At 43.8% G+C, this 17742-nt stretch overlaps 2 protein-coding genes across 4 annotated transcripts in view; one reads left to right on the top strand and one right to left on the bottom strand.

The window, feature by feature from the left end:
* CPS1 (carbamoyl-phosphate synthase 1) overlaps nucleotides 1–17622 on the bottom strand; it is a 196170-nt gene extending 178548 nt beyond the window's left edge. Inside the window, exon 1 of the mRNA XM_083399727.1 lies at nucleotides 16410–17622. The gene's annotated coding sequence lies outside the window, so the exon portion shown is untranslated. The remainder of the gene's footprint in view (nucleotides 1–16409) is intronic.
* Nucleotides 6835–17742, top strand: part of LANCL1 (LanC like glutathione S-transferase 1) — a 31163-nt gene continuing 20255 nt past the window's right edge. Inside the window, exons 1-2 of one of the 3 annotated variants that reach the window (XM_083400042.1) lie at nucleotides 6835–6976; nucleotides 15966–16063. In XM_083400042.1, the coding sequence (XP_083256168.1) occupies nucleotides 6841–6976; nucleotides 15966–16063 (234 nt within the window). In that variant the 5' untranslated portion in view covers nucleotides 6835–6840. Of the gene's footprint in view, nucleotides 6977–12501; nucleotides 12635–15316; nucleotides 15706–15965; nucleotides 16064–17742 lie in introns of those variants that run through there. The other 2 variants (XM_083400043.1, XM_083400044.1) reach the window with 2 other exon arrangements.

Here is a 17742-nt window from a genome sequence, read left to right as displayed (position 1 = left end):
GAAAGCTCTACATTTAAGATTTAGCTTATTGCTACTTGTAGATGAATTTGAAATCACCGACCACCTAGCTGGAACCATCACAGTTGTGTTTGTGGCTGTGTTTCTTCCCCAGGTGAGCAAAATCTGTTTTCAAATATGACCAGGGTGTTTGTTTGCAGGGCTTTTGGTATTAGGGGCCTAAGCCAATTGCTCCTCCATGCACATGAGACCTGTGGTCTTTCCAAACGCAAGCAAGATAAGACTCTTTTCTTATCTTCATCATAAGAGAAGGAACCAAGGTCTCAGAAATAGGTCAAACTCCATTGCCGATAGGATTAGCAGAGTCAGATGACACAGACGATACATGAAATACCTTCCTAATATTCAAAGAACACTTAAGTAGGTAAGGATTTCAAAATGGCTTAACAACCCCCAAACTTCATCTTCCTTCAAGAACAGCCATAGCGGAGAACTGGAGCAAGCAAGCGTCCAGTGTGGTCAAACTGGCACATTGAGTCTGTGGGTTGAGTGAATGAACATTCAATGAAATACTTGAGTGATTGTTTCTGTGTGGTGATCTTTCAAAGTCTATAGCAAACCACACATAGGAAGGCACCTCACAAGGCTGCCAAAACTTTGTTAGCTCAACCATTTATTATTCTCAGCCTTATGACTTGGTATATAACTGAGCTTCAAAATCTATCTAGTTCAACGGCCTGAAATAAAACCATGCTCAATTGCCCCTGGCAAATATATTCTCCAACATAGGCTACCAACTACGATGGCATGCAAAATTATTTTTCATTTATATACTCTTTGATGGTAATAAAACCTCAAAGCAGTTACCATATTAATTGCATGTGACATGTAAAACAGTCAACAATTGCTGTCTCCATTCAGATGGGCAGGGTACAATTAATAAATTTTTATTTAAAAACGTAAGAGGAATTTTAAACATGAGCAGCAATGATGTATGTTTCCTGCAATCTGGGAAGCTATTGGTAAAATATACTTAAGCAAACAGATTGTATTGATTGTATTGCGGAGAAAGAGTTGAAATTCCAGAAAGAAATAATAAACAGTGACTATAAAATTTTGGCTAAAATGTACAAAATATTGTTAGAATGGCACACAAAAGATGAAGAGATAAAATCATTTATGATTGACTGGGCGAAAGACTTTGGATATAACATACATATGGAGGATTGGGAGAAATTGTGGAGAGAAGGCTTAAGATTTACTGCTTGTACAACTATAAAAGAAAATGTGATGAAAATGATGTATCGATGGTACTTAACACCAGTGAAATTAGCTAAGATGTACAAGGGATGTAACAAATGTTGGAAATGTATAGATAAAGAAGGTACATTTTATCATATGTGGTGGGAATGTAAGAAAATTAAAAATTATTGGGAAATGATATATAATGAATTGAAGAAAATATTTAAATATACATTTGTTAAGAAGCCAGAAGCATTCCTGCTAGGTATTGTGAGAAATGAGATAAACAAGAAAGATAGGAAATTATTTTTGTACGCAGTAACAGCAGCGAGAATATTGTTAGCCCAGAAATGGAAACAAGAAGAACTACCAACACTGGAAGAATGGAGAATGAAAATGATGGACTTTGCAGAACTGGATAGAATGACAGGAAGAATTAGGAATCGACGAGATCAGAGATTTATTGAAGAATGGGAAAAATTCTCAGAATATATGCATAATTTAAGTGAAAAACAAATAACGCTTGTAACGTTCAGAGAAGCTTTGTAAAAATGAAAGTTAAAATTATGGATTGAAAGCAGATTTAATTTAAGAAGTAGATATGAACTAAGAAATGTGTGGAAAATTGAGAAGGGAAGGAGTACCAGCCAAGTTGAGGGAAGTCAAAAAATGAGAGAATGGTTTTATAAATTGTTTGAATTGTATTAATTTGTTTTATTTGTAAACTGAATAAAAATTATATTTGGGGGGGAAAAGCAAACAGATTGTAATCTATTTTTCACAGAAAGCCAGCAGAATCAGCAGCTATCTCATCCTGGTAAAATTTCTTACTAGCCATAGATATGGTGACAAGTGATAAGGCTGCTCCTTTGCCCCAACACTCTCACATCAGATCCTTTGCCATTCATTGTAGCAGAACGTTAACCTTTCATTCCCTTGCTCCAACTATATATCCTTCCCAGCAGCCCATTGAAGCCTTTCTTCCAAGTGGAAACTCATTTATACATAAATAGACAATCACAATAATGACAATTAGTGATTATAGCACTGGTTAATTTAAAACAAAGTGCATTCTGCTTTAATAGTTTGCATGACCTTTTTCTCCTGATACTGGCTTATCTTGCAAGCAAGGACTTTGCTCAAATAAGAAACCGGGAGATTGGGAGGCATTCCGTATGCAGCATTTAAAAGGAGAGAGATGTCTGCCCTGAAGCTACACATTCCTTTTACGCTTTAAGAATAATGTGTCCTTCCACATCCTGTTCAAGGTCTATTTTATTTCCTTTCCTTAAGTCTGGAAGGCTGTAATAAGGGATCTCCTTGGCTTGTTTGCTCTAGCATGCGGAAACAATATAATCCTGTCCTTGACTAGACTTTAAATAAATGAGTATTTACCTATATTGGAGGCCCAGCCATGAATAGTTTATTCATATCAGCCAGTATTTCTAATAAGAAGCCTAGCTGGGAGAACAAGTTCAAGAAACCTACTTCTGTCCTTCCTACATGGCAAGCAATTTTCCTGCAATGGCTTTCTATTCCTTGGATAAGGACAGACCAAAGGAGAAAAGCAGGCTTTCTGGATGTCCCTAAACCATTGGTAGGCAAACTAAGGCCTGGGGGCCGGATCCGGCCCAATCGCCTTCTCAATCTGGCCCACGGACAGTCCAGGAATCAGCGTGTTTTTACATGAGTAGAATGTGTGCTTTTATTTAAAATGCACCTCTGGGTTGTTTGTGGGGCAAAGGAATTCGTTCATATATTTTTTTTCAAAATATAGTCCAGCCCCCCACAAGGTCTGAGGGACAGTGGACCAGCCCCCTGCCGAAAAAGTTTGCTGACCCCTGCAAACCACACCGGTGAAAACGTTTAGGAAACCTCTGAAATAAAGAATATAAAAAGATGTGTTAAAGGATCAGTAAAAGGATATCTATATACCTTTTAAGCAAGAGCACACACAGAATACAGTGGTGCCCCGCAAGACGAATGCCTCGCAAGACAGAAAACCCGCTAGACAAAAGGGTTTTCCGTTTTGGAGGTGCTTCACAGGACAAATTTCTCTATGGGCTTGCTTTGCAAGACGAAAATGTCTTGCGATTCCTGGGGGTTTTTTTCCGCTCCCCACCCCCTTTTTCTAAGGCACTAAGCTGCTAATAGCCTTTTAGCAGCTAATCCGCTAATCCCTTAAGCCTTTAATAGCCACTAATAGCCGCTAAACCCCTAATAGCACTAATCCACTAATGGGCTTGCTTCGCAAGACGAAAAAACCGCTAGACGAAGAGACTCACGGAACGGATTCTTTTCGTCTTGCGAGGCACCACTGTACTGTTATCGGTTGAGGTGGGGGCTAAACCCTGGAAATTAATAAATGATAGGATTTTGATTACTTGGAGTATTGAAGGGAAGATTGGAGGCCAGTGGGAAAGTACAGACTAAGCTTTCTGTCCAAGCCAGGGCCTCACCTGGGATAGAGGCATTAACATTATAAAAGGAGTTTGTGGCCCATCAGAGAGCCTGGACCTGGCAGACAGAGGTTGCCATGGTGATGGGATGTGGATTCGAACATCCACACAGGAAAAGAGAGTCTTTAGAGCAAGGTGTACTGGGAAGAAGGAGAAAAAGAAGGAGGAGGAGAAAAAGAAGGGAGACTGGGATCCATCTCGGGCAGGCTGGCTGAAAGCTGGCTGCCGTTTTAAATTCTAAAATAGAGAAAACAAACATCTGTGACTGTATAAAATAGAACATTCACAAGCAGAAAAAGGTGATGGGAAACTGGAAATAAACACACACACAATGCCTTGATAAACAACATCAAAAATACCACATTTTAAAAACTGACTTTACCCATCATTACTTTTCCACACTTACTGCCTTGTGGCCACTCGGCCTACCTCACATGGCTGATGTGAAGAAGTGGGAGTCCTTAACATGACTGAAAAGGCAGACTTAGCGCTTGTATTGTAAGCGTCAACTTTTATTTCCTTCAATCAGAAGGATTATACAACATCTATGTTGTATAAAACGGATATGTTTTCCGCCACTCCAATTAGCACAGCTTCAAGGCTAAGCCCTGGTTGCTTCAATGGACCAGCCTGCAGTGCTCAATGGGAAATTTCCTGAATGGTGACATAGTAAAAATGGCAGTTCCAACTCAGACACCAATAACTTTATCACCATAGAGTTGGTTGCTCACCACTGTGCCATTTACTAATGCTTCTCTCCTCACAAAATGGTGGGCTGCAGAGGGTTGCTCTCCAAGTGTTAAGGCTTAGAACAGCCCACCACAGGGTAATCTCCCACATGTCTGAGGGAAGGAACATTTTGTGGGTTGAATATCTCCCCTCCCCACTGTCTATGCATCAAGACTGCTCAATTATCACCTCACCCAAAGCTTCATTCCTTGTGCCCCAGAAGAGGCAAAAATTACAACATTTTGTTTGCTTTCTTTGGTTGCCCCAGAAAAAGCTGATAACAAGCTGCAGCTGAGGTTCAGTGTGCATACATCCAGCTTGTTGGTTTAACTTACACATAAATACACAGTAGGCAAAGATGTGCCTCGGGGCATGGACAATTGTTTAAATTGGACAGCAAATTCCTGCTGCATACATTCCATTACACTGCTGTTTACCAAGAAAGGAGGTGAATTTTCATCGGCCAGTAAAACATTCTCAGGGGGAAAATGTAACAAATCTACTAACTCAGCCAAATGGCTGCTCCGATTTTTAGCCTGAGAAATTTATCTTTGTCCTCTCTCTGAGGAGCTTTAACACAGTATGTGAAACAACCTTGTGTGTGAGGATGTATTCATGTGACTATCATATCCTTCTTCAAAACATTTACTAGGTCTTTTAAAGGCATGGAGTTACAGCGCCCTCCATTGTCAGGACTTCAAAAATCTGCATATATGGAAGTAGATTAATGGTCTGACTTGGATCCTGGCATGAAGAAGTGCATATATATATATATATATTTGAGACTCCCTTGCCTTTGCAGGAAAATAGCATAGAGTTTAAATGGCTTCTCAAGGAGTTTAAAACCTACCCGTCTTTGAGAAATACCCCTCACAGCAGAGGGTAGCAAGCAAAGACTTGCCCTGGTACCATGGGGGGTGGGGTGGGTACGCATGTATTAATTTCAGGGCTGGCCCAATGCATTTCGGCACCTGAGGAGAACCATACAATGGCACCACCACCCTTGGCCAGGAAAGAAGGGGCGAGAGAATAGCAAGAGTGGAAAGAGACCAGCAGCGCCTCCTATTCACCAAGAGGCTGCTGCAGAGGCAGCATGGTGGGGGCCGCTGAGGTGGCGGCAGATCCGGCCTCCAAGGCGCATGCGGCAGCTGTTGCCGACACCACGGCAGCGGAGGCCGCAGCAGGTGAAACGTTCCTTGAAGGCCGGATCTGCCGCCCCTGTGGACTCTGCTGCCTGAGGCAGTCACCTCATGGGTGGGCCAGGCCTGGGGAACTGTACTGACCGAAAGGAAATGCACATTTTGCTGAGCTACTGGGCAGCATAAGGCTGTGGAGCCGATCCTGAGGCACCTTAGGCCTGAACAACATTCACCAAACACCACCTTGCGGAGACAATCATACGATACCACGGCTGCAGCATTTCCTGCTGGTCAAGTACAAAAATTATTAGAGGGAACATGTGAAACTGCTGTATTTTAAGCCCAGAAATCATTGAGCTTATGTATTGCTTTTAGGGAAGCCTGAGGGGAAAAGGAAACCCCAAATCAATAAATAGCAGCCAACTAACAGTGATACTGATGTAGAATATAATGTATCTATTTTCAACTGAGGAATGTAGGAGGGTAGGTCATGCTCTCGATTTTGAACCTTCCTTGTGAGTTTACTTGTTTGTAGCAAAGGTGAGTAGGAGGGCATTGTCCTTTCTCCCCTGCACCATATATTTTATCCAGAGGCTATTGGGACAACTCTGTTTGCTAATAGCATTAGCATAACATTGGCATCATTTTAAATTGTGATTGTTGTCTTTTTAAGATAAAACAGTTTGAAAGCTGTGTTGGTCTTTTTACTGATGGAATTTATAGAGATATCTTTGTATAGGAAATAATAGATGTTCCTGATTGCTTAGGAAATTACACATCATTGTAAAGTACCTGGACACCAAAAATAATACTTATGACTCATTTTTAGTTTGTCAATAACTCTTCTGGAGCTACTTTTCAGACTGTAAAATAGTAATCCACTTTTGTTTATTAGTATTTTGACATCATATCCGCACAATATTTGACTTTATCTGTTCTGAACTTTCTATTTTAAATGGTTCACTGGGGTTCTTTGCTTTTATTTTTGTTGTGTTGTGTTTTTTCACTTTGGTCTATTGTTTGCAGTGTTTAGCTATTATATAGATATAATAAACTTTCCCCAAAATTAAAAAATAATGAGTTTAATAACAAACAAAATAAAAAATATGTATCTTCATCAGCTTTCAGGCTTCCCATAGGCAACTGGTTGGCCACATAATACTTGACTAATCAGGCTCTTCTTATGTGCTTATCTTCTCTCGTGCCAATTTGAAAAATATAAATATTGGAAAAATATAGCAACTGAGGTTTTAAAGGAGAATTATGATTTGTAGGCTCCATTGGGTAGGTGTAACAGAACAGAAACTATCTGCATGAAAAGGCTGACAAGCAAAGAGCAAATTGGCCAGCATTCCATGGCAGTTGGGTCATGCTGGCTAGGTGTGGTCAATGGCTCCTTTGCCAAGATCTTTTTCAACTGGCTCCTGCTGCATCAACACCAAGAAATAGGTAAGTGACAACATACTGTGAATTAAAGTGGCTGCCCCTCAATGCAGTTTAAACACCCTTGTACCCACAACATAAGGATGGATTTTTCTCTTGCTCTTTCAGCATCTATTTTAAGGTGTGGAGTGCTAATCCCTACTGGTTAAGGGTGAGAACCAAGATGGGTTCATTTTGATTGTGGATGAATTAGTCCAGGGAAAAATTATGAGATCACCATACATATGGTGAGTGGGTTGGAGAGAAAGAAGAAGATTTGAAGTAGCATTTTCACCAGTTTGGTATACTTGAGAAGCAAATAAGAAAGACTTGGAAAAAAGGGAGAGGTGTGGATTTACATTGGGGTATGTGAGGATAAAGCCCTTGTACCATGTGAAGACAGCTGATCCATTTAAGATCTGGTAAAGATGAAGATTAAGGGTTATATCCAACTATGTCATACTTGGCATTGATTTCTACTTTTTAGTTAGTCATGTCATGATGTGATATCAGTTCACCTGGTTTTAAATGAGATCTTCGTTTATTGATTCAAGGACAATCCACGGCAACTAAATGCAACACGTGCCACATCACTTGCATGCACATATTTTACAATGGATAGGAAAAGAAATTCTGCCTTAGGCACAATGGGCCCAAACAGTTGGAGAAAGTATTGAATTTTGGAATTGCACAGGTGCAGTCAGTACTGTGACTCACAAAAGATAAATATATTACAGCTCCCTCCCTCCCTCCCTTTGTGTGTGAGGGGTGGGGGCGCTTCCACATTACACATTCAGTGTGGAATTGTTGCACTTTGTGCACTCGCCATTTATTGGGCAGCTATATGGTGCCATCATCAAGTTGTTGACCACCTGTGCTTTCCTTGTGTTCTTGTCATCTGTTGTGAAAGAACAGCATTGTGGCACAAAACCAGCAGATATAAAATGCCCTAGCTCTACTCTTTGGTCTTTTAAACCAGGTGTGTTTTTGAAGTGTGCTGTGATGTATTGTCAAGTGTCAAATGTTCTTTTTAGGGGATCCCTCAAAGCCCCAGAGCACTTTCTTACTTCCAAGTCTGCCTAGAAGATTTCTAATCTCCAAAAGATTTAGGCATCCCTCTCACCACAGGCTTTAGCTCTGTTAATAATCTTATTCTCTTTTGCTGGTGTGCCATTGGGCTTTTTCACCCAGAACTGCCCAAACCTCCTTCTTTGCACTCTTGCATCCTTTTAGCTCTCTCGTGTCCTTTTAGCTTTTTATAGGTGTTTCCTGAATTTATAGGTGTTTCCAGGGTTCTATCCCAAATGCCTGCTTGTTTTCTTCTCCCGCCTCCTTCCACTGTTTTTGTGCCATCAACACTCCCTGCCACTATTATCACTTTGCCACACCTGCACTTTAACCTTTCCAGAAGAATAACAGAGACCTCATTGTGGGAGTTTACTATAGATCCCCAAGCCAAACGGAGGACATAGATGATGCCTTCCTGGAACAGATGGCCAAGCATGCAAAAGGAAGGGAGATAGTAGTAATGGGGGACTTCAATTACCCGGATATTTGTTGGATGTCAAACTCAGCCAAGAGCATAAGGTCAAACAGATTCCTCACTGGCCTTGCAGACAACTTCATTGTCCAGAAAGTGGGAGAAGCAACAAGAGGAACAGCCATTTTAGATCTGGTCCTAACCAATGTTGATGACCTGGTTAATGGGGTAGAAGTGGAAGGATCATTAGGCGCAAGTGATCATGCTCTTCTGAAGTTTACTATACAGCGGAAAGGAGCAGCCAAGCATACTAGGACTCAATTTCTTGACTTTAAGAAAGCTGACTTCATAAAACTTAGAGAAGTGCTGGGTGAGATCCCATGGACAGTAATACTAAAAGGAAAGGGAGTTCATGATGGCTGGAAGTTTGTTAAGAGGGAGATAGTAAAAGCACAACTTCAGGCAATACCAATGAGACGGAAACATGGAAGGTGCCTAAAGAAGCCAGGGTGGCTATCTAAAGAACTTTTAACTGAGTTAAGATTAAAAAAGGATGTGTACAAAAAATGGAAAAGGGGGGAAACCACCAAAGAGGAATTCAAACAAATAGCTAGCACGTGTAGACACAAAGTCAGAAAAGCTAAAGCACAGAATGAACTCAGGCTTGCTAGAGAGGTTAAAAGCAACAAAAAAGGCTTTTATGGGTATGTTCGTAGCAAAAGGAAGAACAAAGAAACAGTGGGGTCACTCAGAGGAGAAGATGGTGAAATGCAAACAGGGGACACAGAAAGGGCTGAACTCCTCAATGCCTTCTTTGCCTCAGTCTTCTCCGATAAAGGAAACAATGCCCGACCTGAAGAATTTGGAGCAAATGATTCAGCAGAGGAAACACAGCCCAGAATAACTAAGGAGATAGTACAAGAATACTTGGCTAGTTTAGATGTATTCAAGTCTCCAGGGCCAGATGAACTGCATCCAAGAGTATTAAAAGAACTGGCAGATGTGATCTCAGAACCACTGGCAGTCATCTTTGAGAATTCCTGGAGAACAGGCGAAGTCCCGGCAGACTGGAGGAGGGCAAATGTTGTCCCTATTTTCAAAAGGGGGGAAAGAGAGGACCCAAATAATTATCGCCCAGTCAGTCTGACATCAATACCAGGGAAGATTCTGGAGCAGATCATTAAGCAAACAATCTGTGAGCACCTAGAAAGGAATGCTGTGATCACTAATAGTCAGCATGGATTTCTGAAAAATAAGTCATGTCAGACTAACCTGATCTCGTTTTTTGACAGAATTACAAGCCTGGTAGATGAAGGGAACGCAGTGGATGTAGCCTACTTTGATTTAGCAAGGCATTTGACAAGGTGCCCCATGATATTCTTGTAAAGAAGCTGGTAAAATGCGGTCTTGACTATGCTACCACTCAGTGGATTTGTAACTGGCTGACTGACCGGACCCAAAGGGTGCTCATCAATGGTTCCTCTTCATCCTGGAGAAGAGTGACTAGTGGGGTGCCACAGGGTTCTGTTTTGGGCCCGGTCTTATTCAACATCTTTATCAACGACTTGGATGATGGACTCAAGGGCATCCTGATCAAATTTGCAGATGACACCAAACTGGGAGGGGTGGCTAACACCCCAGAGGACAGGATCACACTTCAAAACGACCTTGACAGATTAGAGAACTGGGCAAAAACAAACAAGATGAATTTTAACAGAGAGAAATGTAAAGTATTGCACTTGGGCAAAAAAAATGAGAGGCACAAATACAAGATGGGTGACACCTGGCTTGAGAGCAGTACATGTGAAAAGGATCTAGGAGTCTTGGTTGACCACAAACTTGACATGAGCCAACAGTGTGACGCGGCAGCTAAAAAAGCCAATGCAATTCTGGGCTGCATCAATAGGAGTATAGCATCTAGATCAAGGGAAGTAATAGTGCCACTGTATTCTGCTCTGGTCAGACCTCACCTGGAGTACTGTGTCCAGTTCGGGGCACCACAGTTCAAGAAGGACACTGACAAACTGGAACGTGTCCAGAGGAGGGCAACCAAAATGGTCAAAGGCCTGGAAACGATGCCTTATGAGGAACGGCTAAGGGAGCTGGGCATGTTTAGCCTGGAGAAGAGGAGGTTAAGGGGTGATATGATAGCCATGTTCAAATATATAAAAGGATGTCACATAGAGGAGGGAGAAAGGTTGTTTTCTGCTGCTCCAGAGAAGCGGACACGGAGCAATGGATCCAAACTACAAGAAAGAAGATTCCACCTAAACATTAGGAAGAACTTCCTGACAGTAAGAGTTGTTTGACAGTGGAATTTGCTGCCAAGGAGTGTGGTGGAGTCTCCTTCTTTGGAGGTCTTTAAGCAGAGGCTTGACAACCATATGTCAGGAGTGCTCTGATGGTGTTTCCTGCTTGCCAGGGGGTTGGACTCGATGGCCCTTGTGGTCTCTTCCAAATCTATGATTCTATGATTCTATGATTCAGTTAGTGTCATTTTATCTCTGTATTCTTGTTTTCCAGCAATTAATGCTAGATGGGATTTTTAAACAAACACGTTTGTGAAATACTGTGTAGAAGTAATAATTATTTTTTAAAATATGTTGTTTTCAAGAAACAAAACCCTGACCTTCTGGTCACGACCACTGTTGCAGCATTGTTTGTTTGCCCCTAAAAGTCTTTCTAACATTTTAAAGTCTTTGGCACTCTAAAGGCAAGTATTTACTCATTGTTGTTAAATAATGACATCATTGGTTCTTCTTTTCTTAAAATGATTGATTTTTAAAAATGGGATGGGAAATAGTGCGCTCAGAGAATTTTAACTTTCCCATCCATATAGCCATACTATACCCACAAGTGCAACAGAACAAGGCATTGTGAAAAAGTACTATACTTGAAGAGTGTGGAAAGTCACTTGTAATTCTGGTTGCAGCTTACAGAACAACAATGTCTGGGTACTGCTAGGAGCCAGCTGTCTCTTAATACCTGGATATCACACTCAGCTGAGTTGAAATATTAGATAAAAAAGGGAATGAGTGAAAAAAGAGACATGTAGGGCATAAATGGCTTGAGGCAGCACAATTTCCCCCATATCTAATGCTTCAAAACCAAGACAATTCAGAAGAGCTTCAGTGCTGAATACACCACCACTTGAAACAGAGGGTTGCATTCCAAGTTACTCATACTTGGAGCTGAGTCATTGAAATTAGGAACATTGGCACCTGCCTTATACCAAGCCAGAGCAATGGTCCATCTAGCCCACTGTTATCCACTGCTAGCACATTTGCAAAGCTAAGCAGGGTTTGGTATGGTTTCAGATTGGATGGGGGGACCTTGTGTTGAGATTCCTGCATTAGAGGGGGTTGGACTAGATGACCCTTCCAACTCTACCATTCTTTGATTCTATGATTCTACTCAAACTGGTAGTGGCTGTCTAGGGTTTCAGGCAGGAGTCTTTTCCCAGCCCCACCTGGAAACAATAGGGATCAAACTCAATACCTTCCAACAAGCAAAGCAGATGCTACAGTCTTTCCCCTAATTTAGCTACAGTAATACCTCTGGTTACGAACCGCCCTCCTTATGCACGTTTCTGGTTATGAGCTCTGCTAACACGGAAGTAGATGCTCCTGGTTGCAAACTTTGCCTCGAGATGCGAGAAGTCGCGTGCCGGAGGTGCACACGCAGCGGGAGGCCCCATTAGCTAAAGCGAGCCTCAGATTAAGAACGGTTTCGAGTTGAGAACGGAAATCTGGAATGAATTAAGTTCGTAACCAGAGGTACCACTGTATTGGACTAACTTAGGTGCATTTATTTCAATGGGTTTACTCTGAGTAGAACTTAGTTGGATACAATCCAGAATAAGTTGATTTATTCTGCTTTCGTCAGATCACATCTGGAATACTGTGTCCAGTTCTTGGTGCCATAAATGTGGACTCTCCTTTAGCGGAGGTTGGATGGCCATCTGTCATGTATGATCTAGTTCAGATTACCGCATTGCAGGGGGTTGGACTAGATGACCTTTGGAGTTCCTTCCAACTCTACAGTTCTATGGTTCTATGATTCTACCACCTCACACATGACTGAGAACCCTCTGACAGACATCATTCTGAGTGCCCCTTAACAGCTAGCACAGCAGTCTTATCTTGGCACCAAGGTTCTGGCAGCTGTCCCAATTTCAGGCAGCTACACTGGATCCGCTCCAGGAAGTACGTACGCAATCTCTTTGAAAATACCAATAATGCACATCCAGCTTTAATCCAAGTACATGACATGGAAGGTTATTTGTATAAATCAGCAGCAGAGCTGAAGTATAGTGATCTGAGCTCAACAACTGCAGAAGAGCAAATGCCCAGGACATTTTTAACCTCAGCCAGAGCAGTTGAGGTTCTAAACCAGGGTGATCCAAATAGCAGCGCTCAAAATAAAGTGATGCTAGTTAATAATATAGAATCATAGAACTGAAGAGCAAGAAGAGACCCTGAGGGTCATCTAATCCATCCCCCTGCAATGCAGGAATCTCCCCCATCAGTGGCAGATGGCCAGCCAACCTCTAGCCTCCAGTGAAGGAGAGTCCACAGTTATGTGCTCCTAAACTGGTTCAGTCATCTCCTTTTATTTCTGCCAGAATAATTGAGCTTTTGTGAAATTTGCTCCAGAGAAGTGGTGAAGGGAGAAACTATGTAATATAGTAAGAAACTGTGAATATATGCATGAGGTAAGTGGTGTATATGGGGTGGTTTATCTGAGCAGAGATCTTGAAAATGTGGCACATAGCTGCATAGGGCACAGAAACAATGATCCTCATCACCAAAGCAATTTTCAGACATTCTCTTCAATTCTACAGCTCATGGAACACCAATAGCCAACACGTCAGACTGCAGAAGGCTCCAATGTACACAGAGTCACACCAATCTACACATGAAACCATTCCCTCCTTCCTGTTTCTCTGAGAGAAAACACTGCTGAACACATACAGGCAATGGGATTTATCCATTGCAAGTAGAATATTCCCTGAAGGAGAAAAGAACAGGGCAGCCTTTATTTACCTAAGTTCCTTGTGTGTACTGAAGGAGTGATTCTTAGAAAACAACAATCCTACAGCCTGTTTTCTTCAGTTTTATATACAGCTTCAGACCAGGCCAAAGGAAGAGCTCTCCTTCCACTTAGCATGCTATTCCTCAGATCTGATAGATCTCTGATGTATACTGAGGAAACAATATAAGCTAAATACTACTTCAACCTTCGGGCCTGAGATGGAAAAAAATCCAGTTGAATTATTTTCTGAGCAATCCCCAGGTAGCCCACAGGGCCTGCCAGTCAACCAGGGGTGGGCCAGTTTTAGGGGTTTGGGTTTTTTACCTCTTGGTCACTTGTCAGAAAACTGTGTGTAAAAGCCATAATTTTGGATTGGTTGCCAAGTTTTATTTTAGTTTTCTGTAAAACTGTCATGGTTTGAGAAAAAAATCACCAGCAGGAATTTTACTTGCTGCATAAATCCATTCAAATGCAGTAAACAGCCCATATCACTGAGCTCAGCCCAGGATGGCATTTCACAAGCTATGAGAGTAAGAGACTGCAGGTACTCTGCAGCGCTCTCTTTCTCTCTTTCCATACAGACACGCACAAATTATACTGAGCCAAGTGTGGCAGGATGGGTGGCGCTGGACTGGTAGGGGCCGTTATGAAGTTTCTTCATTCACCTGCTTCCATGCACAGGTTCTTCATTCCATACGCTGAGCCCACTCTATGTGCCAGCTCCAGCCACAGCCAGTCAACAGAAAGGGTTTGCTACATGGTCTGCTCCTGAGGGCGTCCACCAGGCTCTTTCCCCAGCCGGACCCAGGCTTATAGGTAGAATGGTAACAGAAACAAGATAGACTGCACTCTTCCGGGGGAGACCTTTCCTGGGCCAGCAGGCAGCTCAGATAAAATGTTGCTGCTTCTGATCTTATAGTGGGGCTTGGGTATGATGCAACCAGCCCCAGGCCCAAGCCCAACAGCAGAAATATCCCCCACCAACCAAAGTCCATTTGCCTGCCAAAAAGGCAGCCTGGCAGGCAGATTAGGACCTGACAGGCATAACCTTTAAAAGGGATGGGGCATGTCATAGGCTGCTGGATGACATCCGCCAAAGCCTGCTTGGAACCTAATCACACCTGCTTGGAACCTAATCACACTGGAGGCTAGAGAACCTAACACAAGAACACGACACACACAATGGATTGATATCCATCTGGGAAAATCAAGCCAGCTGCTAGGAGTCAAGGCCCCTTTGGCCCCCTCAGTAAAATATTTGAGAGGGCTGCCCCCCCCCCAGTTGATGAACACAGACATTCAAATGGTGTATGTGCACCACATCTTGTGATCCATTCCCATATGTACAATGGGCCTCCCCCCCCCCCATATTTTATTTAAGTTGGCACCCCGACCACCACGTGTGTTTAGCACCAGGTTATATGGGCTGGAGTGGGTTTGTTATCCCACTGTAACTGCATAGTCCTCTACTCTTGTAAACTCAGAAATAAGGCTGTGACTCCCTGGTAAGCAGGGCCATGTTATTTCTATTTCGCACCTCCCAAAAGAACCCAAAATTTGCTAACTTCAATTTACCAAAAAAAGATTTCTTGTAGAAAAAATGAAAAGCACAAAACACTGGAACTGCTAACTGTAGTTTAAATGGCAAGAATACAACAATATTTGATTATGTACAAAATCTTGGATTGTCTACAAAAGAAAACCTTTTAGCACACAAACCATTTTTAATAATCTTGTGAAGTGCCATGTTAGAATTTAAGCCTCTTAAATATCTCAAGTCAAAATCTCGCTGTGGGCGTCATTTCCTTGGACATGTTCAGCTGATACAGTGGCCAAGCCCCCGCTCGCGCCCTCCCCACTTCTGCCATCACTTTGCAGACAGGGCCCAGCGTTTGAGCCAGGGCAGCGTGCTGAGCCCCGGGAAAGGAGGCCTCTTCTGCTCGGGGGAAGCCTGGTGGGCTTCGCTGGGGCCTCAGGCTTCCGAGGCAGGGGCGGGGAGGCTTCAGGGCCCGCAGCCAAGGAGGTTCCCTCAGCCTCCCCAGCGAAGCCCCGAAACAGAGCGCTCCTTCGCAGCCTCCGGATGCCGCGCTGCCGGCTTTCCTTCTCGCGGCGCCTGTCCTTTTAAGAGGCCGGGTCGGGGCGGCGGAGACGCGCGAGCCTTGGCGCGGCGATTGGGCGGCGTCGCAGGAAGGGGCCGGAGAGGCGCTTGGGCGCCGGGCTGTCGTCTCCGGGCGGGCGCAGGGTGAGAGCGGGCTCCCGGCGGGAGGGGAGCGCTGCCTCCGAGCCCCCCCACTCTCCCCCCGCCCCCATGGCAGCGCGGCTGCTCTCCTGCTGCACCGCGCCAGCGGCGGCCTTCCTGCTGCGCCGAGCGCTTTCCAGAGCGGTGCCCAAGGCTCGTCCGTCTGCCGGTGCGCCGCCCCCGCCCCCTCCGGCGTGGTCTCCCTGCGCATAGATCTATACATACATGTGTGTCGCTTTGTGTCTTTCTGTCTTTCCCGGCAGGTTTGCTGGTTGCCACCATGGCCCAGAGGGCCTTCCCGAATCCTTTCGCAGACTATGACAAATCCTTGGCCACGGGATACTTTGACTCTGCGGGGAGGGTGAGTTTTGGTGGTGCTTTAAAGCTTTTTACAGTAATCTGTGGCGGGGAAACAAGGTGGAAGAAGTGGTTTGTGTGATGCTTGAGAGAGTCATAGAATTGTAAAGTTGGAAGGGACCCCAAGGGTCTTCTAGTCCAGCCCCCTGCAATGCCCAAGACTGAGCTATTTGCAACACTTCCATTCAGGATTAGTTGTAATCGACCTGATCTAATCCTGAAGCCTCTTTTGTTGTCTTATTTTGAATACTGCCCCCTCAGATAGTAATTTCTAACCACCTCACTTTTTGTTTCATCAACAGTCACAAGGTGCTTGGTTTCTAACTAGAAATGGAAACCTGCTAGTTTACCTTCCAGAACCATCTGCCCTGTCCTCAGGGCCGACCCACGCGGGAAGCAAGATGAGGTGACTGCCTCGGGCGGCAGGACCCACAAGGGCAGCAGATCCAGCCTCCCGGGAATGCCTGCTGGTGCTGCGGCTGCCGCCGTGGCGCCTTGGAGGCTGGCTCTCCTGAGCATCCGCCATGCTGGCCTCCTGGCGAATAGGAGGAGCTGCTTGTCTCCCCCCACCCTCGTTCCCAGGGTAGATTTTCACTCCCCTCTTCTTCCTTGTCGTTGGGAAGGGGTGCCATTTTCTGGTTTTCCTCAGGTGCCATCATGTCTTGAGCTGGCCCTGCCTGTCCACCACCACCATTCGGTTCCTCTCTCAAAAGTACTGGTGCTGATCACTCCATTACGGATCCACTAGTGAGGGGGAAATGTGTGTCCCTTAGGGACTGGCAGGCAAGAGTTTTCAAGCTGCTAGGAGGTTTTGCACGTCAAGAAGAAAGGCTCTGTCAGAGTTAAGCTCAAAAGACCTCTTTGGCTAATGAAGCTAAATCTTAGCCTTGGCTCCTGGATCAGAGAAATGGTGTGCTTTAATAGTTCTAAAGGGGTGAAATTAATAAAGACGCAAAGGCATCGGGGGAAAAGAAACTAGGTTACCTGCTGAGTCTCAACATTGAGGATTGGAGCCACTGACTTGATTGCTCTTTAAAGACTAGGAGTGGTGGGTTTGAACTATTCCTCCTGCCCCGTAAGTATGTCGGCATGTGCCAACCTGTATGTGTGCACGTGTTTGCTTACAACGAAAAGGAGGAGTCAAAGGGAAAGTTCTGGTTTCCCAGTGAAGTGTTCAAAGCCCCTTTATCTAAGCCAGGCTTCCTCAACCTCCAAATGTTTTTGGCCTACAACTCCCATGACCCCTAGCTAGCAGCGCCAGTGGTCAGGGATGCTGGGAACTGTAGTCTCAAAACATCTGGCCGTGGTTGAGGAAGCCTGATCTAAGCCAAGCCGGTTTTATTCTCGTTTTAGAACAAGCCACCATACAATTTCAGTGGAAAGGTCATCTAATCATTGAGCTTCACACTAAGCATTAATCTTGAGAATGAAGAGAATATATTGCTTATTCCTTAATGAGTTTGAGATTAGGAACATGGTTTCCATTTTACTACAACTGCTGAAAAGCTAAGATGAAAAGAATGAATTACCTTCAGAGAAGGGTGTGGCATGAGAACTTGTCCAATAAGCTAGAAATTGTAATTGTTCCGTCACTGCCCCTGGGCATGACACTCCGCTTCAAATTTCCCATAGAGGGGAAAAAATTGCTATAGGATTTTTGGGCAGGGTAGTGAATGTTTATAA

This window comes from Podarcis tiliguerta (genome assembly GCF_965153285.1).
Source record: "Podarcis tiliguerta genome assembly, chromosome: 1".
Lineage (NCBI taxonomy): Eukaryota > Metazoa > Chordata > Lepidosauria > Squamata > Lacertidae > Podarcis > Podarcis tiliguerta.
This window is presented reverse-complemented; position numbering and strand designations above follow the sequence as displayed.